The following is a 27,372-nucleotide window of genomic DNA, read 5'->3' on the forward strand; positions in this document are numbered from 1 at the left end:
TCTAGGGAGTTTTTCCTAGCCACCGTGCTTCTACATCTGCATTGCTTGCTGTTTGGGGTTTTAGGCTGGGCTGTCATCACACGGCCCAGACAGACCTGTCACCACACGACCCAGCCACCTTCCTCTCGCTCTTCTACTTCCCTTGCTTCCTCTCTCTCCGTATCTCCCTCCCTCCCCATCACTCTCTGGCCTTTAGTCTCTCTCTATCCCCACACCTCTCTCTCCCTCTCTTAATCTCCCCACATCTCCTCCTCTCTCCTCCCTCCCTCCCTCTTCCCCTCCCTCTCTCAGGCCCAGTGGTGTGTGATTAATAGCTCATAAACACGGCTCTCCTAGTCTCTGATTAATGTGTATTAGAGAACACAGAGAGGAAGAGAGGACCGAAGGAGGGGAGAGGAAGAGAGGAAGAGGGAAAGAGGGGAGAAGAAGAGGGGAAGAGAGGAAGAGGGGAAGAGGGGAGAAGAAGAGGGGAAAAGGGGAGAGGAAGAGGGGAAGAGGAAGAGAGGAAGAGGGGAGAGGAAGAAAGGAAGAGGGGAAGAGGGGAGGAGGAAGAGGGGAAGAGGGGAGAGGAAGAGGGGAAGAGGGGAGAGGAAGAGGAAGAAAGGGAGAGGAAGAGGGGAAGAGGGGAGAGGAAGAGGGGAGAGCAACATGGGAAGAGGGGAGAGGAAGAGGGGAGAGGAAGAGGGGACAGGAGGAGGGGAGAGGAAGAGAGGAAGAGGGGAGAGGAGGAGAGGAAGAGGGGAAGAGGGGAGAGGGGAGAGGAAGATGGGACAGAGGGGAGAGGAAGAGGGGAAGAGGAGAGAGGAAGAGGGGAATAGAAAGAGGGGAACAGAGGGAGGGGATAGGAAGAGAGGAAGAGGGAAAGAGGGGAGACGAAGAGGGGAAGAGGGGAGATGAAGAGGGGACCGAAGGAGGGGAGGGGGAGAGGGGAAGAGGGGAGATGAAGAGGGGACCAAAGGAGGGGAGAGGAAGAGGAAGAGGGGAAGAGGAAGAGAGGAAGAGGGGAAAGGAAGAGGGGAGAGGAAGAGGGGAAGAGGAAGAGGTGACCGAAGGAGGGGAGAGGAAGAGAGGAAGAGGGGAAGAGGGGAAAAGGAGAGAGGAAGAGGGGAAGATGGGAGAGGAAGAGGGGAAGAGGGGAGAGGAAGAGGGGAAGAGGGGAGAGGAAGAGGGGACCGAAGGAGGGGAGAGGAAGAGGGGAAGAGGGGAGAGGAAGAGAGGAAGAGGGGAAGAGGAAGAGGGGAAGAGGGGAGAGGAAGAAGGGAGAGGAAGAGGGGACAGAGGAAGAGAGGACATAGGGAGGGAAGGGGAAGAGGGGAAGAGAGGACAGGGGGGGAGAGAGATTTGTTACAGTATTCATCACCATTAATCTGAAGGGAATCTGTAGGATGCGTGAAGAGAGGGGTGTGTGTGTGTGTGTGTGTGTGTGTTAATGGTACGCGGGTCAGCTGTTTGTTCACCCGCACCTGCTAATAACCCATCCGCAACCTCCCGACTATATGTAATAAAGTGAAAATCTGAGGCCCGCACCCGACCCTAACCTGCTAATATAGAAAATGGGCTGTAGGCTACAGTCAGAGACGGCGGAACGATTTTTTGACAGGGGGTGCAGGATTCTTTTGCCTGATTTAGATAGCCTGTTTCTGCTTATAATTTCAGACATTTTGTTAAGTTATTTGTTAGTCAACTCTATACTTAGATACATGTAGCTTATCTTCTGTCATTATATGTTGCCCTAAAAGACTAAATAAACCCTTACTCACCAGAATAATGACATAAATCGATAGAATGAATGCTTCAATCTAGTTCATGTCAGTAAAGTTCTCTGTCATCTCTGCTTCTTTCGCGGAAAAAATTACTTTTAGGGACCAGGGAGAAAATGCAATAACAAAAAAAAAAAAAAACAGGAACGATTTTCTGTGCAGCATTTTTCCCGAATCAAAATGTAGCCTACATTTGGTGTATCATCTTACTGCAAGAAATGCTTAATTCTGCAGGAGTTAATATTAAGGCTATGTGAGAGGTTATAGACCTACAGTCAGTGTCCAGATTTCTGTTTCCATTGAACCCATCTGAATTGTAACATATTACATTCATATTCTGACTGACTATCTCTGAAACTCACTTAGATAATACCTTTGATGATACAGTGGTAGCAATACATGGTTATAGCATCTACCGAAAATACAGAAATGCCAATGGGGGCGGTAGTGCGGTCTATATTCAGAACCACATTCCTGTAAAGCTTAGAGAGGATCTCATGTTAAATACTGTTGAAGTAATATGGCTACAGGTTAATCTGCCTCACCTAAAGCCCATTCTTGTGGGAAGCTGCTATAGACCACCAAGTGCTAACAGTCAGTATCTGGATGTGTGAGAAATGCTTGATATGTATGCGATATCAACAGAAAGGTATATTTTCTGGGTGATTTAAATATTGACTGGCTTTGATTAAGTGGCTCACTCCAGAAAAAACGTCAAACTGTAACCAGTGCCTGCGACCCGGTTCAGGTTATCAGTCAACATACCAGGGTAGTTACAAACAGTACAGGAATGAAATCCTCAACATGTATTGATCACATCTTTACTAATGCTGCAGACATTTGCTTTAAAGCAGTATGCAAATCCATAGGATGTAGATATCACAATATAGTAGCCATATCTAGGAAAACCAAAGTTCCAAAGGCTAGGCCTATTATAGTATATAAGAGGTCATACAATAAGTTTAATAGTGATTCTTATGTTGATGATGTAAATAATATTCGCTGGTCCATGGTGTGTAATGAGGAGCAACCAGACGCTGCACTTGACACATTTATGAAATTGCTTATTCCAGTTACTAATAAGCATGCACCCATTAACAAAATGACTGTAAAAACTGTTAAATTCCCTTGGATTGATGAGGAATTTAAAAATTGTATGGTTGAGAGGGATGAGGCAAAATAGATGGCAAATAAGTCTGGCAGCACAACCAATTGGCAAACATACTGCAAATTGAGAAAACATGTGACTAAACGAAATAAAAATGTACTATACTATGAAACAAACATAAATAATATAAAGAATGATAGTAAAAAGCTTTGGAGCACCTTTCGGGCAAAAAGGTAAACTCAGCTCCATCATTCATTGAATCAGATGGCTCATTCATCACAAAACCCACTGATATTGCCAACTACTTTAATGATTTTTTCATTGGCAAGATTAGCAAACTTAGGCATGACATGCCAGCAACAAACACTGACACTACACATCCAAGTATATCTGACCAAATTATGAAAGACAAGCATTGTACTTTTGAATTCTGTAAAGTGAGTGTGGAAGAGGTGAAAAGATTATTGTTGTCTATCAACATTGACAAGCCACTGGGGTCTGACAACCTGGATGGGAAATTACTGAGGATAATAGTGAATGATATTGCCACTCTGTCACGCTCTGGCTCCGGGACTTTGTATTATTGAGCCAGGGTGTGTTCATTTTTGTTGTGTTTGGGGATTAGTTGGGTTGTTATTGGTGGTTTCATTGTTTGGTCCAGTGACTCCCAATCAGTGGTAACGAGTGTCAGCTGTCGGCTCGTTATCTCTGATTGGGAGCCATATTTAAACTGTCATTGTTCACCTTGGGGGTGGGTTTTTGTTCTATGTTCAGTCGTTGTCACTGAGGACTTCATGATCGTGTTTTGTTTTGTATTCTCGTGTATTGCATTAAAGTCAATATGTTCGCTACCAACGCTGCGCTTTGGTCCTACTTCATAGACGGTCGTGACACACTCCTACTTGCCATATCTTCAATTTAAGCCTACTAGAAAGTGTGTGCCCTCAGGCCTGGAGGGAAGCAAAAGTCATTCCGCTACCCAAGAATAGTAAAGCCCCCTTTACTGGCTCAAATAGCCGACCAATCAGCTTGTTACCAACCCTTAGTAAACGTAATAATAAAATGACAACAGACTTTCAGCATGCTTATAGGGAAGGACATTCAACAAGCACAGCACATACACAAATGACTGATGATTGGCTGAGAGAAATTGATGATAAACAGATTGTGGGGGCTGTTTTTTATGTGCTGTGCTTGTTGAATGTCCTTCCCTATAAGCATGCTGAAAGTCTGTTGTCATTTTGTTTACTGTAAAATAGCATTGTATCTGGTCAAACACCATTTTATTATTACGTTTACTAAGGGTTGGTAACAAGCTGATTGGTCGGCGATTTGGGTAAAGCCAGTGTGTCTATGTATATGGATGACTCAACACTATACACGTCAGCTACCACAGCGACTGAAATGACTGCAACACTTAACAAAGAGCTGCAGTTAGTTTCAGAATGGGTGGCAAGGAATAAGTTAGTCCTAAATACTAAAAGCATTGTATTTGGGACAAATCATTCACTAAACCCTAAACCTCAACTGAGTCTTGTAATGAATAATGTGGAAATTGAGCAAATTGAGGTGACTAAAAGGCTTGGAGTAACCCTGGAATGTAAACTGTCATGCTCAAAACATATTGATACAACAGTAGCTAAGATGGGGAGAAGTCTGTCCATAATAAAGAGCTGCTCTGCCTTCTTAACAACACCATCAACAAGGCAGGTCCTAAAGGCCCTAGTTTTGTCGCACCTGGACTACTGTTCAGTATTGTAGTCAGGTGCCACAAAGAGGGACTTAGGAAAATTACAATTGGCTCAGAACAGGGCAGCACGGCTGGCCCTTAAAAGTACACGGGGAGCTAACATTAATGATATGCATGTCAATCTGTCATGGCTCAAAGTGGAAGAGAGATTGACTTCATCGACTCCCGAGTGGCGCAGTGGTCTAAGGCACTGCATCGCAGTGCTAGCTGTGCCACTGGAGATCACACAAACGTACAGCCACGCATACACACATAAGCGCTAACACACGTACATTGTAATATTGTTGTATGGTGATATTATACATTTTGTATTGTAGATATGCAGTGGTGTAATAATGTTACAGTTGAAGTCGGAAGTTTACATACACTTAGGTTGGAGTTATTAAAACTAGTTTTTCAGCCACTCCACACATTTCTTGTTAACAAACGATGGTTTTGGCAAGTCGGTTGCGACATCTACTTTGTGCATGACACAAGTAATTTTTCCAACAATTGTTTACAGACCGAGTATTTCACTTATAATTCACTGTATTACAATTCCAGTGGTTCAAAAGTTTACATACACTAAGTTGACTATGCCTTTAAACAGCTTGGAACATTCTAGAAAATGATGTCATGGCTTTAGAAGCTTCTGATAGGCTAATTGACATCATTTGAGTAAATTGGAGGTGTACCTGTGGATGTATTTCAAGGCCTACATTCAAACTCAGTGCCTCTTTGCTTGACGTCATGGGAAAATCAAAAGAAATCAGCCAAGACCTCAGAAAAAAATGTGTAGACCTCCACAAGTCTGGTTCATCCTTGGGAGCAATTTCCAAACGCCTGAAGGTACCACGTTCATCTGTACAAACAATAGTACGCAAGTATAAACACCATGGGACCACGCAGCCTTCATACCGCTCAGGAAGGAGACGCGTTCTGTCTCCTAGATGAACGTACGTTGGTGCGAAAAGTGCAAATCAATCCCAGAACAACAGCAAAGGACCTTGTGAAGATGTTGGAGGAAACAGGTACAAAAGTGTCTATATCCACAGTAAAACGAGTCCTATATCGACATAATCTGAAAGGCCGCTCAGCAAGGAAGAAGCCACTGCTCCAAAACCTCCATAAAAAAGCCAGACTACGGTTTGCAACTGCACATGGGGACAAAGATCGTACTTTTTGGAGAAATGTCCTCTGGTCTGATGAAACAAAAATAGAACTGTTTGGGCCATAATGTCCATCGTTATGTTTGGAAGAAAAAGGTTGCGGCTTGCAAGCCGAAGAACACCATCCCAACCGTGAAGCACGGGGGTGGCAGCATCATGCTGTGGGGGTGCTATGCTGCAGGAGGGACTGGTGCACTTCACAAAATAGATGGCATCATGAGGAAGGAAAATTATGTGGATATATTGAAGCAACATCTCAAGACATCAGTCAGGAAGTTAAAGCTTGGTCGCAAATGGGTGTTCCAAATGGACAATGACCCCAAGCATACTTCCAAATTTGTGGCAAAATAGCTTAAGGACAACAAAGTCAAGGTATTGGAGTGGCCATCACAAAGCCCTGACCTCAATCCTATAGAAAATGTGTGGGCAGAACTGAAAAGGCATGTGCGAGCAAGGAGGCCTACAAAACTGACTCAGTTTAACCAGCTCTGTCAGGAGGAATGGGCCAAAATTCACACGACTTATTGTGGGAAGCTTGTGGAAGGCTACCCAAAACGTTTGACCCAAGTTAAACAATTTAAAGGCAATGCTACCAAATACTAATTGAGTGTATGTAAACTTCTTACCCACTGGGAATGTGATGAAATAAATAAAAGCTGAAATAAATAATTCTCTCTACTATTAATCTGACATTTCACATTCTTAAAATAAAGTGGTGATCCTAACTGACGTAAGAAAGGGAATTTTTTACCAGGATAAAATGTCAGGAATTGTGAAAAACTGAGTTTAAATGTATTTGGCTAAGGTGTATGTAAACTTCCGACTTCAACTGTATATGATGTACTGTTTTACCTTTTGTTTTATATGTAATGTAAGTGCCTTAATGTGTTTGGACCCCAGGAAGAGTAGCTGCTGCCTTGGCCATAGGCCTATTTGAAGTCCCCATATTGTGAGTGTTGAATTTGTACAGTGCATCACAATCAACACACATAACACTCGACTAACCTGCACATTGACTTGGTACCGGTACTCCTTTATATATATATATATATATATATATATCAATTTTTTTTACTTTAGTTTATTTAGTAAATATTTTCTTAACTCTTTTTTCTTAAAACTGCATTGTTGGTTAAGGGCTTGTAAGTAAGCATTTGTATTCGGCGCATGTGACAAATACAATTATTTTATTTTATTTTATTTTGATTTGATAACATCCTTTTTCACCCCTTCACCAAGTCTTTCCCAAATATTACTTTTCAACTCTCTATATCGCAGCTTTTCTAGTATTGAACTCCGACATTGTCCTTTTTGCCTCTGTAGGTAGTCTAACTTTTTCTGCCTGTTGACGTGTAGGCTAAGAGCTTTGCACACCTGGATGGTACAATATTTGCACATTATTCTTATTAAAATTCTTCAAGCTCTGTCAAGTTGGTTGTTGATCATTGCTAGACAGCCATAGATGTTCAAGCCGATTTAAGTAAAGTCTGTAACTAGGCCACTCAGGAACATTCAATGTCATCTTGGTAAGCAACCCCAGTGTATATTTGGCCTTGTGTTTAAGGTTACTGTCCTGCTGAAAGGTGTCTGTTGGAAAGCAGACTGAACCAGGTTTTCCTCTAGGATTTTGCCTGTGCTTAGCTCTATTCCGTTTATTTTTATCCAAAAAAACTCCATAGTCACAGCTTTACTTTAGCGCCTTATTGCAAACAGGATGCATGTTTTGAAATATATTTTTTCTGTACAGGCTTCCTTCTTTTCACTCTGTCAATTAGGTTAGTATTGTGGAGTAACTACAATGTTGTTGATCCATTCTCAGTTCTGTCCTATCACAGCCATTAAACAATGTAACTGTTTTAAAGTTACCATAGGCCTCATGGTGAAATCCCTGAGCGGTTTCCTTCCTCTCCAGCAACTGAGTTAGGAAGGACGCCTGTATCTTTGTAGTGATTGGGTGTATTATTTATTTAAAGAAAATATATACAGTGAGGGAAAAAAGTATTTGATCCCCTGCTGATTTTGTAAGTTTGCCCACTGACAAAGAAATGATCAGTCTATAATTTTAATGGTAGATTTATTTGAACAGTGAGAGACAGAATAACAACCAAAAAAATCCAGAAAAACGCACGTCAAAAATGTTATAAATTGATTTGCATTTTAATGAGGGAAATAAGTATTTGACCCCCTCTCAATCAGAAAGATTTCTGGCTCCCAGGTGTCTTTTATACAGGTAACGAGCTGAGATTAGGAGCACACTCCACAGAAGCAATCAATCAATCAGATTCCAAACTCTCTACCATGGCCAAGACCAAAGAGCTCTCCAAGGATGTCAGGGACAAGATTGTAGACCTACACAAGGCTGGATTGGGCTACAAGACCATCGCCAAGCAGCTTGGTGAGAAGGTGACAACAGTTGGTGTGATTATTCGTAAATGGAAGAAACACAAAATAACTGTCAATCTCCCTTGGCCTGGGGCTCCATGCAAGATCTCACCTCGTGGAGTTGCAATGATCATGAGAATGGTGAGGAATCAGCCCAGAACTACACGGGAGGATCTTGTCAATGATCTCAAGGCAGCTTGGACCATAGTCACCGAGAAAACAATTGGTAACACACTACGCCGTGAAGGACTGAAATCCTGCAGTGCCCGCAAGGTCCCCCTGCTCAAGAAAGCACATATACAGGCCCATCTGAAGTTTGCCAATGAACATCTGAATGATTCAGAGGAGAACTGGGTGAAAGTGTTGTGGTCAGATGAGACCAAAATCGAGCTCTTTGGCATCAACTCAACTCGCCGTGTTTGGAGAAGGAGGAATGCTGCCTATGACCCCAAGAACACCATCCCCACCGTCAAACATGGAGGTGGAAACATTATGCTTTGTGGGTGTTTTTCTGCTAAGGGGACAGGACAACTTCACTGCATCAAAGGGACGATGGACGGGGCCATGTACCGTCACATCTTGGGTGAGAACCTCCTTCCCTCAGCCAGGGCATTGAAAATGGGTCGTGGATGGGTATTCCAGCATGACAATGACCCAAAACACACGGCCAGTCAACAAACGAGTGGCTCAAGAAGAAGCACATTAAGGTCCTGGAGTGCCAGTCCAGACCTTAATCCCATAGAAAATCTGTGGAGGGAGCTGAAGGTTTGAGTTGCCAAACGTCAGCCTCGAAACCTTAATCCCTCCTGAGATGTGTGCAAACCTGGTGGCCAACTACAAGAAACATCTGACCTCTGTGATTGCCAACAAGGGTTTTGCCACCAAGTACTAAGTCATGTTTTGCAGAGGGGTCAAATACTTATTTCCCTCATTAAAATGTAAATCAATTCATAACATTTTTGACATGCGTTTTTCTGGATTTTTTTGTTGTTATTCTGTCTCACTGTTCAAATAAACCTACCATTAAAATTATAGACTGATCATGTCTTTGTCAGTGGGCAAATGTACAAAATCAGCAGGGGATCAAATACTTTTTTCCCCTCACTGTAAATTGATATATTCTGACTTTTCAGGGGTTGCTGCAGCACCCTCAGCACCTCTACTTCTTGCGGCTATGCCAATTTGTGCCTTTCTTTGCTAGGCATTAGAAAACCTTCCTGGTCTTTGTAGTTAAATCTGTGTTTGAAATTCACTGCTCGACTGAGGGACCTTACAGATAATTGTATATGTCGGGTACAGAGATGAGGTAGTCATTCAAAAATCATGTTAAACACTATTATTGCACACAGAGTCCATGCAATTTATGTGACTTGTTAAGCAAATGTAGCCTTGCCATAACAAAGGGGTTGACATTTCAGCTTTTCATTTTTTATTAATTTGTAAACATTTCTAAAAACATAATTCCACTTTGACATTATGGGGTATTGTGTGTAGGCAAGTGACACAAAATCTCATTTTAACCCGTTTTAAATCCAGGCTGTAACAACAAAATGTGGAAAAGGTCAAGGCAGTGTGGAGTGCAACCTCTATTGCGCTCCACACTGCCCTTTTCCACCTGGACAAGAGGAACACCTACGTGAGAATCCTATTCATTGACTACAGCTCAGCATTCAACACCATAGTGCCTTCAAAGCTCATCACTAAGCTAAGGATCCTGGGACTAAACACCTCCCTCTGCAACTGGATCCTGGACTTCCTGACGGGCCGCCCACAGGTGGTAAGGGTAGGTAACAACACTTCTGCCACACTGATCCTCAACACGGGGGCCCCTCAGGGGTGCGTGCTCAGTCCCCTCCTGTACTCCCTGTTCACCCATGACTGCATGGCCAGGCACGACTCCAACACAATCATTAAGTTTGCCGATGACATAACAGTGGTAGGCCTGATCACCGACAACGATGAGACAGCCTATAGGGAGGAGGTCAGAGACCTGGCCGTGTGGTGCCAGGATAACAACCTCTCCCTCAACGTGATCAAGACAAAGGAGATGATTGTGGACTACAGGAAAAAAAAGAGGACTGAGCACGCCCCCATTCTCATCGACGGGGCTGTAGTGGAACAGGTTGAGAGCTTCAAGTTCCTTGGTGTCCACATCACCAACGAACTATCATGGTCCAAACACACCAAGACAGTCGTGAAGAGGGCACGAAAAAGCCTATTCCCCCTCAGGAGACTGAAAAGATTTGGCATGGGTCCTCAGATCCTCAAAAGATTATACAGCTGCACCATCGAGAGCATCCTGACTGGTTGCATCACCACCTGGTATGGCAACTGCTCGGCCTCCGACCGCAAGGCACTACAGAGGGGCCAAGCTTCCTGCCATCCAGGACCTCTATACCAGGCGGTGTCAGAGGAAGGCCCTCAAAATTGTCAAAGACTCCAGCCACCCTAGTCATAGACTGTTCTCTCTGCTACCGCACGGCAAGCGGTACCGGAGTGCCAAGTCTAGGTCCAAAAGGCTTCTTAACAGCTTCTACCCCCAAGCCATAAGACTCCTGAACAGCTAATCATGGCTTTTTCTCAACACTTTTGTTGTTGTTTTAAGGGCTGTAAGTAAGCATTTCACTGTAATGTCTGCACCTGTTGTATTCGGCGCATGTGGCCAATAAAAATTGATTTGATTTGATTTGATACTTTCTGAAGGTGTCTCCCATGACCATAATGGCAACAACAAGCTAACAAAACACCTGTTGATATGGGAGCACAGCTGCATGCTGGGAGGATGCAGACACTTTGGCTCCTTATCTTTCATCATGGTCTAACACACTTTTACATTTCAGCCATATAGTACTCCACAGCACAGTCAGGGTTCTACCTACAGTCAACCTCATCCATACTCCACAGCACAGTCAGGGTTCTACCTACAGTCAACCTCATCCATACTCCACAGCACAGTCAGGGTTCTACCTACAGTCAACCTCATCCATACTCCACAGCACAGTCAGGGTTCTACCTACAGTCAGCCTCATCCATACACCACAGCAGCACAGTATGGTCAAAAGTCAGGGTTGGTATGGCAGATATGGCATGTACAGTGACACCATATAAATGCAATGGACTTTACACAGCATACTATGATTCCCAGAGTGTATTTCACTTCCCAGGGTGCAATGCGCCGCCCAGGGCTGCTGGCTGGCTAGTGGCTACTGCTAGCAAGCCCAGACAACCGCGAAGTAGTCTAAATATATGGTCATTGCTATCCGGTATCCTTGGGAAGTCCCAACTATGACGTTACCCCATTGAAGTTGACATTTAAAATGGTTAAGGTAAGGGTTAAGGTTAGGGACATCCCAAGGATCCATGATAGCATATTGCTAAATATATTGCTGTCAAGTTATGAGTGCATTTCACATTACTTTTGGGTTGCGTAATGATATTATGATGCTCACATGAATGTCATGCTGAATATATGTTCATGTCATTGTCACTCAAAAATAATTCAAATTTAGTAGAATAACGACAACGTTACAATGCAAATGTCATGTGTCATTTATTTTTTTATGTCGTTTTGGAACTAAACTTCCCACACTGCACTGCTTTGTTGTTTCGGTGGGCTGGCCCTCATCTGCTCTGTAATCAAAATATTCCCATAGGTCGCTTCTGCAGCCAGTTTTGTCAACATCTGCGGGTGTGGAGGTATGATGTTTTAGAAGAAGCCATGCTGTCAGCATTTTCTCTCTCCTCTCGCTTGTTTCTCAAAAGTGGCTCGCGCTGTGTCAGCTGCATGTGCAAACGCAAGTAGCCTGGTTAGCTTAATACTGCCCCATCAGAATATTCAGACAAAATACTAGACAGACTCGATCCTCTCAATCCATATATGACGCAAGACACATTTGACAGAAGTACAGAAAATAACAAAACTTCTAGTACCGAACCATTTTTCATGTTCTAGTATCGAAAAAGTACAGAAGTTTCGGTATACTATGCAACACCAGTATAGTCAACCTCATCATCATGGACCCAGGACTACAGAGACTATATACTACAGTCAGTCAAATCAGCTTTCACATAGTGCACTATTCAGCTAGTCACATGCACTGTTCTATTTACATCCAGGAACTGGTGGTTGCTGCTGTGCTGTGTGCGGGAGGGAGAGGGCGGAGGAAGACATTACTTTTTAACCTTCCCATTTACATTTAAGTCATTTAGCAGACGCTCTTATCCAGAGCGACTTACAAATTCCCCTCATTCTTTATCCATGACCAGGCTGTGTGGGTACAGTCCAGTCCCAGGGGGATCCGGGGCTTAAATATGCAGCAGGGCCAGGGCCATGGATGTGATGGTAATATTACTGTTCTGTTAGAGATGGAGAAGTCATGCAATCTGTATAGAGTAGGCATCCTGTCCCCAACCTGTGAGAACCTCAGTAGGACGGCAGTACAGCGTACAGGCAGCAGCCTACAAAACAGGGATAGCAGTGCCTGTCTGAGCTCTCACTCCTTTTCTCTCAATTTCACTGTTCCTCTCATGGCCTGTGTGCTAAAAAGCGTTCCTCTCTCCATCACTCTCTGTGGTGAATGCATAACGGTAGCACACTAGGGGACACAGCTATTATGCACGCATCCCTGGAACACTGTCTAAGTCTTTTCTCTCTCTGCTCTAACACACTCATTTTCCACCTCTCTTTCTTTCTTTCTTTCTCTCCCTATCTCTTTCTCTCTCTTCCCCTCTCTCTCTCTCTGCCTCTTAACTAGCCAGCCAAGGCCCACAGACACTCATTAATCATGGAGGATGAGCCCCCTCTCTCTCTCCTGGGTAGTGCCTTGCCCAGCAGCATGCCCAGCTTTCACAGGCTGCCCGGCAAAGTGCCCGAGGCAGCCAGGCCAGGCTAGCAGGGTAGATAGGCTTCTCCAGAGTAGACAGGCTTCCTTCCGCTGCTGGCACAGAGCTGGCAGAGAGCTGGGTGTCTACTTGGCATCGATTCCCATGACTCCATAGCCACCCTTTTCAACTCCACATTCCTCTGCTGTGAGGGTGAGCCAGTGTGAGGCAGTGTTAATAGATGTCTCTACTAGTCCCCTGTAGCTCAGTTGGTAGAGCATGGCGCTTGCAACGCCAGGGTTGTGGGTTCGTTTCCCACAGGGGCCAGTATAAAAATGTATGCACTCACTAACTGTAAGTCGCTCTGGATAAGAGCGTCTGCTAAATGACTAAAATGTAAATGTAGACTTCAGCAGCTCCCAGCTCGGAGGTTTCAGTGTTAAAGGCCAGACTTACTGCATCTAATAAGCACTTCCCCAAGTACCCGCTTTAGCCAATGCACAGCCACAATCTAGATTAGAATATGGCTGCATGTAGGGATAAAGGGGATTCTCTTTAACTGCATTGAGTGAGTCTGTATACTTTTGTCCAATATGTGTCTGTCCTTTCAGAACCACAGTGAAACACAGAAAATCTACCATATACTATACTCTGACATTTCTCAGCATTCAAGCATTTCTTAATCCTTCTCCCTGGGATTGTCCTGTCTTGCCAGCGCAGCACCTTTACCCTCTCCCTCCCTCCCCAGTACTGTGAGCTGGCCCATTGCCCTGGCTGGTCTTCTCTTCAGTAATACTCCACTCAACTGTTTTACTGGAGCTCTTCATAGACCTATTAGATGTGCTCTATAATCTGCTGCTCTGTGCTCTCTACAATACAGCATCATCGCTGCAAACAGCACCGCATCACAGGCATGGCTCCTCTATCAGTTCCTCACTGAGTCAGGCCTACAGCTTCCATAAACAAACCCATTATATTTATCACAGTATTTTTTCTATCATTGCTTTGTTTATCGCCAATTCTCTCTTCTATAATTCATCATTCATGTTGCCCTGGCTGGCCTGTGGCTGGTGTCCATACTGAGCGGAAGAGAGTGAGGAGGAAGACAAGTTATGAACCCTGGTGTATAGACTCTCACGTACACTGCTCTTGAGTCAAGGCACAACTCTCAACTGCAAGAAGTGCTACTGATAGCCTATCAGCCTCTCTGTGCCTTCTGAAAAATAAAACAGCTCTAACCTTTGTTGGCGCTTTCCTCCCTAAGTTTGAGTTAGCTACTCTGCAGCTGAGCACTGCCTGAGAGGGAGGGAGGGAGAGAAAGAGAGCGAAAGACCTGTGTCTATCCAAAACATTGACCACAAACCTCCTTTCAACCAAGGGCCAACAGTCAAGGCCAGAGTCAGTAATACAGACAGAGAATGGTTCACATAGAGCTGTAACCCTGGACCTAGTCACTCCCTGACAGATCACCTCCACAGCCACAGGTAATCAGGCCCTGCCTGGCTGTCCAGTGATCACAGAGATTAGTCCCACTGACGGCTTGGTCGATGGGAAAAGCAAACCATCCACACATACACTACCAGTCAAAAGTTTGGACATACCTACTCATTCAAGGGTTTTTCTTTATTTTTACTATTTTCTACATTGTAGAATAATAGTAAAGACATCAAAACTATGAAATAATACATATGGAATCATGTAGAAACCAAAAAAGTGTTAAACAAATCAAAATATATTCTATATTTGAGATTCTTCAAATAGCCACCCTTTGCCTTGATGACAGCTTTGCACACTCTTGGCATTCTCTCAACCAGCTTCATGAGGTAGTCACCTGGAATACGTTTAAATTAACAGGTGTGCCTTCTTAAAAGTTAATTTGTGGAATTCTCTTGTGACAAGGTAGGGGGGGTATACAGAAGAGAGCCCTATTTGGTAAAAGACCAAGTCCATATTATGGCAAGAACAGCTCAAACAAGCAAAGAGAAACGACAGTCCATCATTACTTTAAGACATGAAGGTCAGTCAATACGGAGAATATCAAGAACTTTGAAAGTTTCTTCAAGTGCAGTTGCAAAAACCATCAAGCATTATGACGAAACTGGCTCTCATAAGAACCGCCACAGGAATGGAAGACCCAGAGTTACCTCTGCTGCAGAGGATAAGTTAATTAGAGTTAACAGCCTCAGAAATTGCAGCCCAAATAAATGCTTCACAGAGTTCAACTCAAAGACACATCTCAACATCAACTGTTCAGAGGGGACTGTGTGAATCAGGCCTTCATGGTCAAATTGCTGCAAGGAAACCACTACTAAAGGACACCAATAAGAACAAGAGACCTGCTTGGGCCAAGAAACACGAGCAATGGACATTAGACCAGTGGAAATTTGTCCTTTGGTCTGGAGTCCAAATTGGAGATTTTTGGTTCCAGCCGCCATGTCTTTGTGAGACGCGGTGTGGGTGAACGGATGATCTCAGCATGTGTATTTCCCACCGTAAAGCATGGAGGAGGAGGTGTTATGGTGTGGGGGTGCTTTGCTGGTGACACTGTCTGTGATTGATTTAGAATTCAAGGCACACTTAACCAGCATGGCTACCACAGCATTCTGCAGCGATACGCTATCCCATCTGGTTTGGGCTTAGTGGGACTATCATTTGATTTTCAACACACCTCCAGGCTGTGTAAGTGCTATTTTACCAAGAAGGAGAGTGATGGAGTGCTGCATCAGATGACCTGGCCTCCACAATCCCCCGACCTCAACCAAATTGAGATGGTTTGGGATGAGTCGGGTGGCAGAGTGAAGGAAAAGCAGCCAACAAGTGCTCAGCATATGTGGGAACTCCTTCAAGACTGTTGGAAAAGCATTCCAGGTGAAGCTGGTTGAGAGAATGCCAAGAGTGTGCAAAGAATCTCAAATGTAAAATATATTTTGATTTGTTTAACACTTTTTTGGTTACTACATGATTCCATGTGTGTTATTTCATAGTTTTGATGTCTTCACTATTGTTCTACAATGTAGAACATAGTAAAAAAATAAAGAAAAACCCTTGAATGAGTAGATGTGTCCAAACTTAAGGCTGATACTGTACATCCAGCCTGGCATAGACTTCCTCTCAGACCAAAGGAATGGAGCTGCCGGTAATAAACCAGGCTAAGTCACAAATTGACTCACAGGGAGATCATTGACTAAACGTTACACATTCCCTTGTGAACAAAAACTAAATCTCATGAGCATGAGAGAGAGAGAGAGAGAGAGAGAGAGGGAAAGAGGGAGAGAGGGAACATTTGTTTGTGTGTGCACGTGTGTTGGTGTGTGTGTGTGTGTGTGTGTGTGTGTGTGTGTGTGTGTGTGTGTGTGTGTGTGTGCATGTGTGTGTGTGTGTTTGTGTCTATGCCTCAGTTGTCCGGTGGAGATTACTCAGAGGTCAAAAGGGCCTACATTAATAACTAACATCCTGAGATAGCGTTGAAGCAGCCAGATGTAGATCAGCCTACTATATGGCCTCACTGTGTGGATGTATTATTTATCCTGCGTACTGGTGCAGTCTGGATCTGACTGGCTGAGGGTCCAAGCCTCCAGGGTTCTGTGTCACAATACTGATGGCTGGCTTCTTAGAAATCATCAACCTACTTTGAATGCTAAGTGGGACTATGCTATGTTGCTCCGGATTAAGCTCTTGGGAAGCTAGGCTTACTTCCTTTCACATTTACAATGCATGAATGCCATCTTTATATTGAGTTTATCTAATGACCTGGATGATAGTGACAGCTCAGCAGGTACTATACATCAGCAAACAAACAATGCATAAGTCGTGGGGAATAGTGTTGCTGGGTGTTGTAATGTCCAGCTTCCCCAGACCCTCAGACCAACCGTCGTAGGTTCCACTCTCCAGCAGCAGGCCACTCTCCTCCAGCACGCGGAACTCAACCACACTGATGAAGTTATAGTCCACTCCAGGAACCTCCCCCTCTCTGGGCTGCCGCGTGGTACCTGCCAGAGACAACACAACAGACACAGAGTGAGGAAAACAGACAGTTTTATGGGGCAGATCCAGCTATGTATGCACAGAAAAAGGATAGACACCATTTTCAACTAAGTTATGAATAGATTATTCTAATGTTGGCAGAATGGAATCCATTCTAAAAGTGGGAGGGGAATATGAAAAAGAACATCACCAGGGTTCTCTCTTTCTCTTCTGTTTCGACAATAACAAACCATATAAAAGCAACAGTTGAAAAACCCTTCAGTTGAACAATCCAGACCTTTTTTATTTTCTTCCTGTTCTTTCTTTCTCCATCCTCCATCTCTATTCTTCACCCTAAATTGTGTAAAATCGTGGTTTTCGATCTGGAAACTGCACCACTATACATGCCAGTATAAACCAAGCATGGTGCAGTCATTAAAATATAATACTCTGTAACTGTCTGTGTACTGCAGTTGACTCCAACAAGCTGGTCCATTTAACATGTTTATCCCCTCATCCGCGATACATTGAAAACAAGTATAAATATATTGGAAACATTTGACGCATCAGGGGACTTGGCTTAGATGTAATTGGGTGTTGACCTCGAGTGAACTGCAATCTGACAAGAGCTCTAATGGACTCCTTTAATACTACAGTGGCTTGCGAAAGTATTCACCCCCCTTAGCATTTTTCCTATTTTGTTGCCTTACAACCTGGAATTAAAATGGATTTTTGGGGGTTTTGTATCATTTGATTTACACAACATGGCTACCACTTTGAAGAGCCAAAAAAACAGAAAACTTGAGCGTGCATAACTATTCACCCCCCCAAAGTCAATACTTTGTAGAGCCACCTTTTTCAGCAATTACAGCTGCAAGTCTCTTGGGATAACTCTCTATAAGCTTGGCACATCTAGCTACTGGGATTTTTGCCCATTCTTCAAGGCAAAACTGCCCCAGCTCCTTCAAGTTGGATGGGTTCCACTGGTGTACAGCAATCTTTAAGTCATACCACAGATTCTCAATTGGATTGAGGTCTGGGCTTTGACTAGGCCATTCCAAGACATTTAAATGTTTCCCCTTAAACCACTCGAAGTGTTGCTTTAGCAGTATGCTTAGGGTCATTTTCCTTCTGGAAGGTGAACCTCCGTCCCAGTCTCAAATCTCTGGGAGACTGAAACAGGTTTCCCTCAAGGATTTCCCTGTATTTAGCGCCATCCATCATTCCTTCAATTCTGACCAGTTTCCCAGTCCCTGCCGATGAAAAACATCCCCACAGCATGATGCTGCCACCACCATGCTTCACTGTGGGGATGGTGTTCTCGGGGTGATGAGAGGTGTTGGGTTTGCGCCAGACATAGCGTTCTCCTTGATGGCCAAAAAGTAAAATGTTAGTCTCATCTGACCAGAGTACCTTCTTCCATATGTTTGGGGAGTCTCCCACATGGCTTTCGGCGAACACCAAACATGTTTGCTTATTTTTTTTCTTTAAGCAATGGCTTTTTTCTGGCCACTCTTCCGTAAAGCCCAGCTCTGTGGAGTGTACGGCTTAAAAAGGTCCTATGGACAGATACTCAAAAAAATGTATAACCCAACCCATATCTGTGCTTCTCCACAACTTTGTCCCTGACCTGTTTGGAGAGCTCCTTGGTCTTCATGGTGCCGCTTGCTTGGTGGTGCCCCTTGCTTAGTGGTGTTGCAGACTCTGGGGCCTTTCAGAATAGGTGTATATATACTGAGATCATCTGACAGATCATGTGACACAGATTGCAAACAGGTGGACTTTATTGAACTAATTATGTGACTTCTGAAGGTAATTGGTTGCACCAGATCTTATTTAGGGCTTCATAGCAAAGGGGGTGAATACATATGCACGCACAATTTTTCTATTATAAAATTTTTTGAATTCTTTGAAGCAAGTTATTTTTTTCATTTCACTTCACCAATTTGGACTATTTTGTGTATGTCCATTACATGAAATACAAATACAAATCCATTTAAATTACAGGTTGTAATGCAACAAAATAGGAAAAACGCCAAGAAGGATTAATACTTTTGCAAGGCACTGTATCTCTCCTGCCCTCCCTCTATCTCCCTCCCTCCTTTCCTCCATCTTGCCTCCCTCCATCCTGTTCATCTGATAAAGTAGACTATTTTATTCTATCAGAGGTTGGAATCAGAGACAGTAATATGAGAATCCTTGAACAGAGAAACATAGGAAAAACGGAATATTGTATTCATGTGTTTGCTCAGCCATTTGGTCTTAAAAAACTGGTTTCAGAACAGATTTTGCGATAGGCTTCAACCACTATCCCACAATTTAGTGTACTGATGTCACGCCCTGGCTCTGGGGACTCTAGTATGTTGAGCCAGGGTGTGAGTTTTCATGTGTGTTGGTTCTAGTTGTTGTATATCTATGTTGGCCAGGGTGGCTCCCAATCGGAGACGGCTGTAGCTCGTTGTCTCTGATTGGGAGTCATACTTAGGTAGCCGTTAGGCATTCATTCATTGTGGTTTCTTGTTCCGTGTTGGTTCGTGTATGTAACCAGGGACGTCACGTTTTCGTTTTGTTGTTTTGTTCATGTGTTCATTCAAATTAAATAATATGTTCGCATTCCACGCTGCGCCTTGGTCCTCCTCTGTTCCCGACGAGCGTGACAGAAGAAACCACCAAGACTGGACCAAGCAGCGTGTCCAGGAGCCATCGCCAGGGAGATCTCTAGCAGATCTCCTTCGCCTCCTCGACTGGGTCAAGCCGGGTGAGGAAGAGAAGGGCTTGACATGGAAGCAGAAGGGCGAAAGGCTGGCGAGGGACATGGAGACCTGGTCCACGGGTAGGAGAGACGCCCAGAAATTTTTTAGGGAGGGGCTAACGCCGTGGACGACGGGCCAGCAGGAGACCGCGGCAGAGCGGCCCAGCGGGTTGGCAGAGGAGGCCGCCAGGTTACGGGGGCCACTGGTCGAAGAGGGGATGGAAGGTGTAGAGGCACGGCGAGAGGTACTGGGGTGTGTTACCAGTCCGGTCCGGCCCATTCCAGATCCCTGCGTAGGACCAGTGGTGTGTGTCCCCAGTACGGTCCGGCCTGTTCCTGCTCCCCGTACCAGGCCAATGGTGCGCGTCGTCAGCCCGGCTCGGCCCGTTCCTGCTCCCCGCACCAAGTCAGTGGTGCGCTCGTCAGCCCGGCTCGGCCCGTTCCTGCTCCCCGCACCAAGTCAGTGGTGCGCTCGTCAGCCCGGCTCGGCCGTTCCTGCTCCCCGCACCAAGTCAGTGGTGCGCTCACGTCAGCCCGGCTCGGCCCGTTCCTGCTCCCCGCACCAAGTCAGTGGTGCGTTTCGTCAGCCCGGTTCGGCCCGCTCCTGCTCCCTGTACCAAGTCAGGGGTGCGTTTCGTCAGCCCAGCTCGGGCCGTTCATGCTCCCCACACCAAGCCAGTGGTGTGCGTCGTCAGTCCGGCACAGCCCGTGCCTGTTCCACTGGTGCCTGGTTCAGCACGGGTCAGCTGCTTCACGCCGGAGCTAGAGCAATCCGCTCCACCAGTGTGCAGTCCAGCTCCGGTCAGCAGGGCCAGACCGGACCAGGGGTACTTTGGGGGGTTAGAGAGCGAGTGGGGATCATGCCCGGAGCCGGATCCGCCGCCAAGGCGGAGTGCCCACCCGGTCCCTCCCCTGTGGTATTTGGTTGGCGCGGTCGGAGTCCGCGCCTTTAGGGGGGGGTACTGTCACGCCCTGGCTCTGGGGACTCTAGTATGTTGAGCCAGGGTGTGAGTTTTCATGTGTGTTGGTTCTAGTTGTTGTATATCTATGTTGGCCAGGGTGGCTCCCAATCGGAGACGGCTGTAGCTCGTTGTCTCTGATTGGGAGTCATACTTAGGTAGCCGTTAGGCATTCATTCATTGTGGTTTCTTGTTCCGTGTTGGTTCGTGTATGTAACCAGGGACGTCACGTTTTCGTTTTGTTGTTTTGTTCGTGTGTTCATTCAAATTAAATAATATGTTCGCATTCCACGCTGCGCCTTGGTCCTCCTCTGTTCCCGACGAGCGTGACAACTGAGATGTTGACAGTCCTGCTTGAGTGTTACATGGCTCGGTCTTTATCATGTAACAATCTGAGGTAGAGGGAGGTGATAGAGAGGGAGATGAGGGACAGGGAGGTGAGGGATGTGAGGGACAGGGAGGTGTGATGTAAAAAGCCTTGGGAGGAAATTGGCTTCCAATTCAATTTCACTCTGTTCAAAAACAGCACTAGAAAACAACAACACCTTAATTGACTTCCATCCTTTGTTAAGATTCTCAAAAATGTCACCTTTGAAGAAATGAAACTATTGAACCAAAACAATCCTGAACAGCAGAACAAAACATAATTAAAAGGTATTGGGTTATTTGGAGTGGATGTAGTGAAGATGAATTGGCACTTTTCTGCATTAGGTAGTGTAACACTGTGACACACACACACAGACACACACACACACACACACGGTCCCAGAAAAAAACACAACGAAGCATCAACACCGTGAAACACTGCCAGCTGCTTAAGCTTCTTACAGGAAGACCAGGAGCAAATGTAATACACACCACTGGAAAGCTATTACACATTCACACTGAGACCTGGCCCTGTCGTGTTTGGCTTCCAATAGACAACTCATATTCCAAGAATGTGTGTGTGCAATTCAGAGGGTGAATGGGCAAGACAAAATATTTAAGTGCCTTTGAACAAGGTATGGTAGTACAGTGGGGAGAACAAGTATTTGATACACTGACGATTTTGCAGGTTTTCCTACTTACAAAGCATGTAGAGGTCTGTCATTTTTATCATAGGTACATTTCAACTGTGAGAGACGGAATCTAAAACAAAAATCCAGAAAATCACATTGTATGATTTTTAAGTAATTAATTTGCATTTTATTGCATGACATAAGTATTTGATACATCAGAAAAGCAGAACTTAATATTTGGTACAGAAACCTTTGTTTGCAATTACAGAGATCATACGTTTCCTGTAGGTCTTGACCAGGTTTGCACACACTGCAGCAGGGATTTTGGTCCACTCCTCCATACAGATCTTCTCCAGATCCTTCAGGTTTCGGGGCTGTCGCTGGGCAATACGGACTTTCAGCTCCCTCCAAAGATTTTCTATTGGGTTCAGGTCTGGAGACTGGCTAGGCCACTCCAGGACCTTGAGATGCTTCTTACGGAGCCACTCCTTAGTTGCCCTGGCTGTGTGTTTCGGGTCGTTGTCATGCTGGAAGACCCAGCCACGACTCATCTTCAATGCTCTTACTGAGGGAAGGAGGTTGTTGGCCAAGATCTCGCGATACATGGCCCCAACCATCCTCTGCCAAATACGGTGCAGTCGTCCTGTCCCCTTTGCAGAAAAGCATTCCCGTTTCCACCTCCATGTTTCACGGTTGGGATGGTGTTCTTGGGGTTGTACTCATCCTTCTTCTTCCTCCAAACACGGCGAGTGGAGTTTAGACCAAAAAGCTCTATTTTTGTCTCATCAGACCACATGACCTTCTCCCATTCCTCCTCTGGATCATCCAGATGGTCATTGGCAAACTTCAGACGGGCCTGGACATGCGCTGGCTTGAGCAGGGGGACCTTGCGTGCGCTGCAGGATTTTAATCCATGAAGGCGTAATGTGTTACTACTGGTTTTCTTTGAGACTGTGGTCCCAGCTCTCTTCAGGTCATTGACCAGGTCCTGCCCTGTAGTTCTGGGCTGATCCCTCACCTTCCTCATGATCATTGATGCCCCACGAGGTGAGATCTTGCATGGAGCCCCAGACCGAGGGTGATTGACCGTCATCTTGAACTTCTTCCATTTTCTAATGATTGCGCAGTTGTTGCCTTCTCACCAAGCTGCTTGCCTATTGTCCTGTAGCCCATCCCAGCCTTGTGGAGGTCTACATTTTTATCCCTGATGTCCTTACACAGTTCTCTGGTCTTGGCCATTGTGGAGAGGTTGGAGTTTGTTTGATTGAGTGTGTGGACAGGTGTCTTTTATACAGATAACGAGTTCAAACAGGTGCAGTTAATACAGGTAATGAGTGGAGAACAGGAGGGCTTCTTAAAGAAAAACGAACAGGTCTGTGAGAGACGGAATTCTTACTGGTTGGTAGGTGATCAAATACTTATGTCATGCAATAAAATGCAAATGAATTACTTAAAAATCATACAATGTGATTTTCTGGATTTTTGTTTTAGATTCCGTCTCTCACAGTTGAAGTGTACCTATGATAAAAATTACAGACCTCTACATGCTTTGTAAGTAGGAAAACCTGCAAAATCGGCAGTGTATCAAATACTTGTTCTCCCCACTGTAGGTGCCAGACGCAACGGTTTGAGTGGGTCAAGAACTGCAACACAGCTGGGTTTTTCACGGTCAACAGTTTCCTGTGTGTATCTATAATGGTCCGGCACCCAAAGGACATCCAGCCAACTTGGGGGGGGATCAATATTAGGAAGGTGTTCCTAATGTTTTGTCCACTCCGAGTAGATATTCCCTATTAACGGAAGGGCTATCTATGCTTATGGTTATGCTGTCTTTTGTTTCACAGGCTGTTAGATTAATTTGTATTTTAAGAATAATGACTAAAGGATTTCACCCCAAATACAGTATAAATGTGTGAACGGTGTTAGAGTTATAATGTAGTGGCAACACCACTAACAGAGGGGGGCGGGACTAAACATTCCAGGGTGAAGGGGACTGAGAAAACGGGTTAAAAAAAGCCTCCTAAAGGTGGGCGGAGCAAAGTGCCTTTGTGTGTCAAGGGGTATAAAACAGGAGTGTATGGGTTTTGGCGCCAGAGCTCTCCATGAATAAAAATACAGATCATTCTTGCTGGTTGTGGACCTTAAATCATTTATGATTAAAACCAGAGCTTTACAACCTCTGGTAATGATTCAAGCTTAGGTTGAATTAGAGATAGAAATTCTCGTGACACAGGCTTAAAAACAGTTTAATGGAAGACGCTTAAATCTTCTTAAGAGGAAACTATTCTTTAGATTTAATACCTGGGGCACTTTTTATTTTATAGTTCTTCTATCCTTCTCTCTTTGTGATCTCCCAGTGAGCCACAGAGCTTACTGTGGTGCCACCATGGATATTACTGCCCAGATCAGAAGAGAGGGAGGCAGAGGGTTCAGCCAAGCTTCAAGGATTATGTGGCGATTTGGACACCTGGCACTGACTCTCCTTCCTTTACACCTACCTACCTTCCTTCCTTCCTTCCTTCCTTCCTTCCTTCCTTCCTTCCTTCCTTCCTTCCTTCCTTTTCTGCCCTTTTTCTTCCCTTCTTTCTTGTGAGTGACCTTTAATGATGCCTCTGCCTGTGTGTTCAGGAGGGGCCTCTCTCTGAGCTCCCATTCAGGGTGCTGGGCCAAGCGGCCATTCTGGATCCCAGGGAGAGACTCCGAGACCATTCGGGCTCCATGCACTGTGGAAGGCAATAGTCGCAGTCACAGAGCAGAGGCTAAACAGCTGCTCCCTGCACAGTGAAAGGCCATTCACAGTCACACAAACATCAGTGGCTAAGCAGTGGCGACATGGGTCATATGCTGACCTGCACCACCAGTCATAATACAGTGGGGGGAAAAAGTATTTAGTCAGCCACCAATTGTGCAAGTTCTCCCACTTAAAAAGATGAGAGAGGCCTGTAATTTTCATCATAGGTACACATCAACTATGACAGACAAATTGAGAAAAAAAAATCCAGAAAATCACATTGTAGGATTTTTAATGAATTTATTTGAAATTATGGTGGAAAATAAGTATTTGGTCACCTACAAACAAGCAAGATTTCTGGCTCTCACAGACCTGTAACTTCTTCTTTAAGAGGCTCCTCTGTCCTCCACTCGTTACCTGTATTAATGGCACCTGTTTGAACTTGTTCTCAGTATAAAAGACACCTGTCCACAACCTCAAACAGTCACACTCCAAACTCCACTATGGCCAAGACCAAAGAGCTGTCAAAGGACACCAGAAACAAAATTGTAGACCTGCACCAGGCTGGGAAGACTGAATCTGCAATAGATAAGCAGCTTGGTTTGAAGAAATCAACTGTGGGAGCAATTATTAGGAAATGGAAGACATACAAGACCACTGATAATCTCCCTCGATCTGGGGCTCCACGCAAGATCTCACCCCGTGGGGTCAAAATGATCACAAGAACGGTGAGCAAAAATCCCAGAACCACACGGGGGGGACCTAGTGAATGACCTGCAGAGAGCTGGGACCAAAGTAACAAAGCCTACCATCAGTAACACACTACGCCGCCAGGGACTCAAATCCTGCAGTGCCAGACGTGTCCCCCTGCTTAAGCCAGTACATGTCCAGGCCCGTCTTAAGTTTGCTAGAGTGCATTTGGATGATCCAGAAGAGGATTGGGAGAATGTCATATGGTCAGATGAAACCAAAATATAACTTTTTTGGTAAAAACTCAACTCGTCGTGTTTGGAGGACAAAGAATGCTGAGTTGCATCCAAAGAACACCATACCTACTGTGAAGCATGGGGGTGGAAACATCATGCTTTGGGGCTGTTTTTTCTGCAAAGGGACCAGGACGACTGATCCGTGTAAAGGAAAGAATGAATGGGGCCATGTATCGTGAGATTTTGAGTGAAAACCTCCTTCCATCAGTAAGGGCATTGAAGATGAAACGTGGCTGGGTCTTTCAGCATGACAATGATCCCAAACACACCGCCCGGGCAACGAAGGAGTGGCTTCGTAAGAAGCATTTCAAGGTCCTGGAGTGGCCTAGCCAGTCTCCAGATCTCAACCCCATAGAAAATCTTTGGAGGGAGTTGAAAGTCCGTGTTGCCCAGCGACAGCCCCAAAACATCACTGCTCTAGAGGAGATCTGCATGGAGGAATGGGCCAAAATACCAGCAACAGTGTGTGAAAACCTTGTGAAGACTTACAGAAAACGTTTGACCTGTGTCATTGCCAACAAAGGGTATATAACAAAGTATTGAGAAACTTTTGTTATTGACCAAATACTTATTTTCCACCATAATTTGCAAATAAATTCATAAAAAATCCTACAAAGTGATTTTTTGGATTTTTTTCTTCTCAATTTGTCTGTCATAGTTGACGTGTACCTATGATGAAAATTACAGGCCTCTCGTCTTTTTAAGTGGGAGAACTTGCACAATTGGTGGCTGACTAAATACTTTTTTTTCCCCACTGTATAACCCCTAGCACTGATAAGCAGGAGGCAGAAGCAAACAGCCATGCACTAGAGACTAACTAGGCTTAGTCTAGGGTCAATGCTTGAAATGCTAAAGTGTATGACTGTACAGCCATAGTAAATAAATATGTAAATTAGCTGCATTAGAGCCAGGCGTACTTACTTACTGTAGTACATTTTCCCCTCAGAATTTGTATGGCTTTTTTTATACGTTTTTTCATAAAACAGTATTTCCCATAAATGTCTTCAGTCGTCTATATAGCCCCTCATAATTTATATACTGAGAACATTAACAATGCATTAACTCATGAAACTGACAGAGACTAAACAGATATACTGTATCCATCTAGTGAAAACCAACATCAGCTATTTATTTAGTTGCCTGTTATTCCCAATTATTCATCAGCATTATATATCCACATGAGAAAACCTGCCGTTCAGGAGAGGATGTGCGGCTCTCCCTCATAACAAAGTCACAAATTATAAACTTTTTATATGATAATTCAAATCGTGACTCAAAGATTATATAAATGTGTCCTGTAGCGTTAATAAATTGTGAAATGGGGAGTAATTGCCATCTAATTCAGCAGAGTAGCGTAGAAAATCTGCACGTAATTTGCCCTTTTGTCCATTTAAAAACCACTAGGGTATAAAAATAAAAAGCTTTTCCACACCACTTATTTATCCCTGTGTTTTAAAGGCCCAGAGACACACGCTCAAACACAGGGGAGTCATTAAGGGGAGTCATTCAGAGTGTGTGGATGAAGCATAGAGTTGGCAGCACACTTAAGTACCTTCGAAGGACAAATTAGGTTTCTATGGAAATATTAATTAATTAAACATAATTACATGCATATTATATTCTGGACATTACCTTCCAAAGTCTACATATTAGTATTTGAAAATGGAGTAAGATATCTCCTAACTCATCTATCAAAGAGTAGTTATGTGTGTGAAGTTGATGGCCTTTATAGTGAAGGTTTGATGGGTGCTTTGTAGACCTCAGAGATGTGGCATAAAATGCCCCCAGTTGGAGATAAGAGGAATCCATGATTAAACACACAGCACCAAGAGGAGAGATAAGGAATGAGGGACTGAGAGAGATGGAACGGTGGAAGGGAAGGAGTGTGATTGAGAAGTCACTTTTCCTCTCATCACTCTCTTCCGCCATCCCTCCAGCCACCAGGGCAGATCCAGTGGAGGGTTCTGAGGAGGATGGTTCCATTGAATGCCAAGCACTGTGTCCTCATGGGAGA

The 27,372-nt window shown here is 44.5% G+C and overlaps 1 protein-coding gene across 1 annotated transcript in view; it reads right to left on the reverse strand.

Annotated features, from left to right (window-relative positions):
• Positions 1 to 27,372, reverse strand: part of LOC121538003 (membrane-associated guanylate kinase, WW and PDZ domain-containing protein 3-like) — a 254,542-nt gene that overhangs the window by 79,549 nt on the left and 147,621 nt on the right. The window contains exon 3 of the mRNA XM_041845725.2: positions 16,839 to 16,958. Within this exon, the coding sequence (XP_041701659.1) occupies positions 16,839 to 16,958 (120 nt within the window). The remainder of the gene's footprint in view (positions 1 to 16,838; positions 16,959 to 27,372) is intronic.

This window comes from Coregonus clupeaformis, chromosome 24 (genome assembly GCF_020615455.1).
Source record: "Coregonus clupeaformis isolate EN_2021a chromosome 24, ASM2061545v1, whole genome shotgun sequence".
In the NCBI taxonomy this organism is placed as follows: Eukaryota; Metazoa; Chordata; class Actinopteri; order Salmoniformes; family Salmonidae; genus Coregonus; species Coregonus clupeaformis.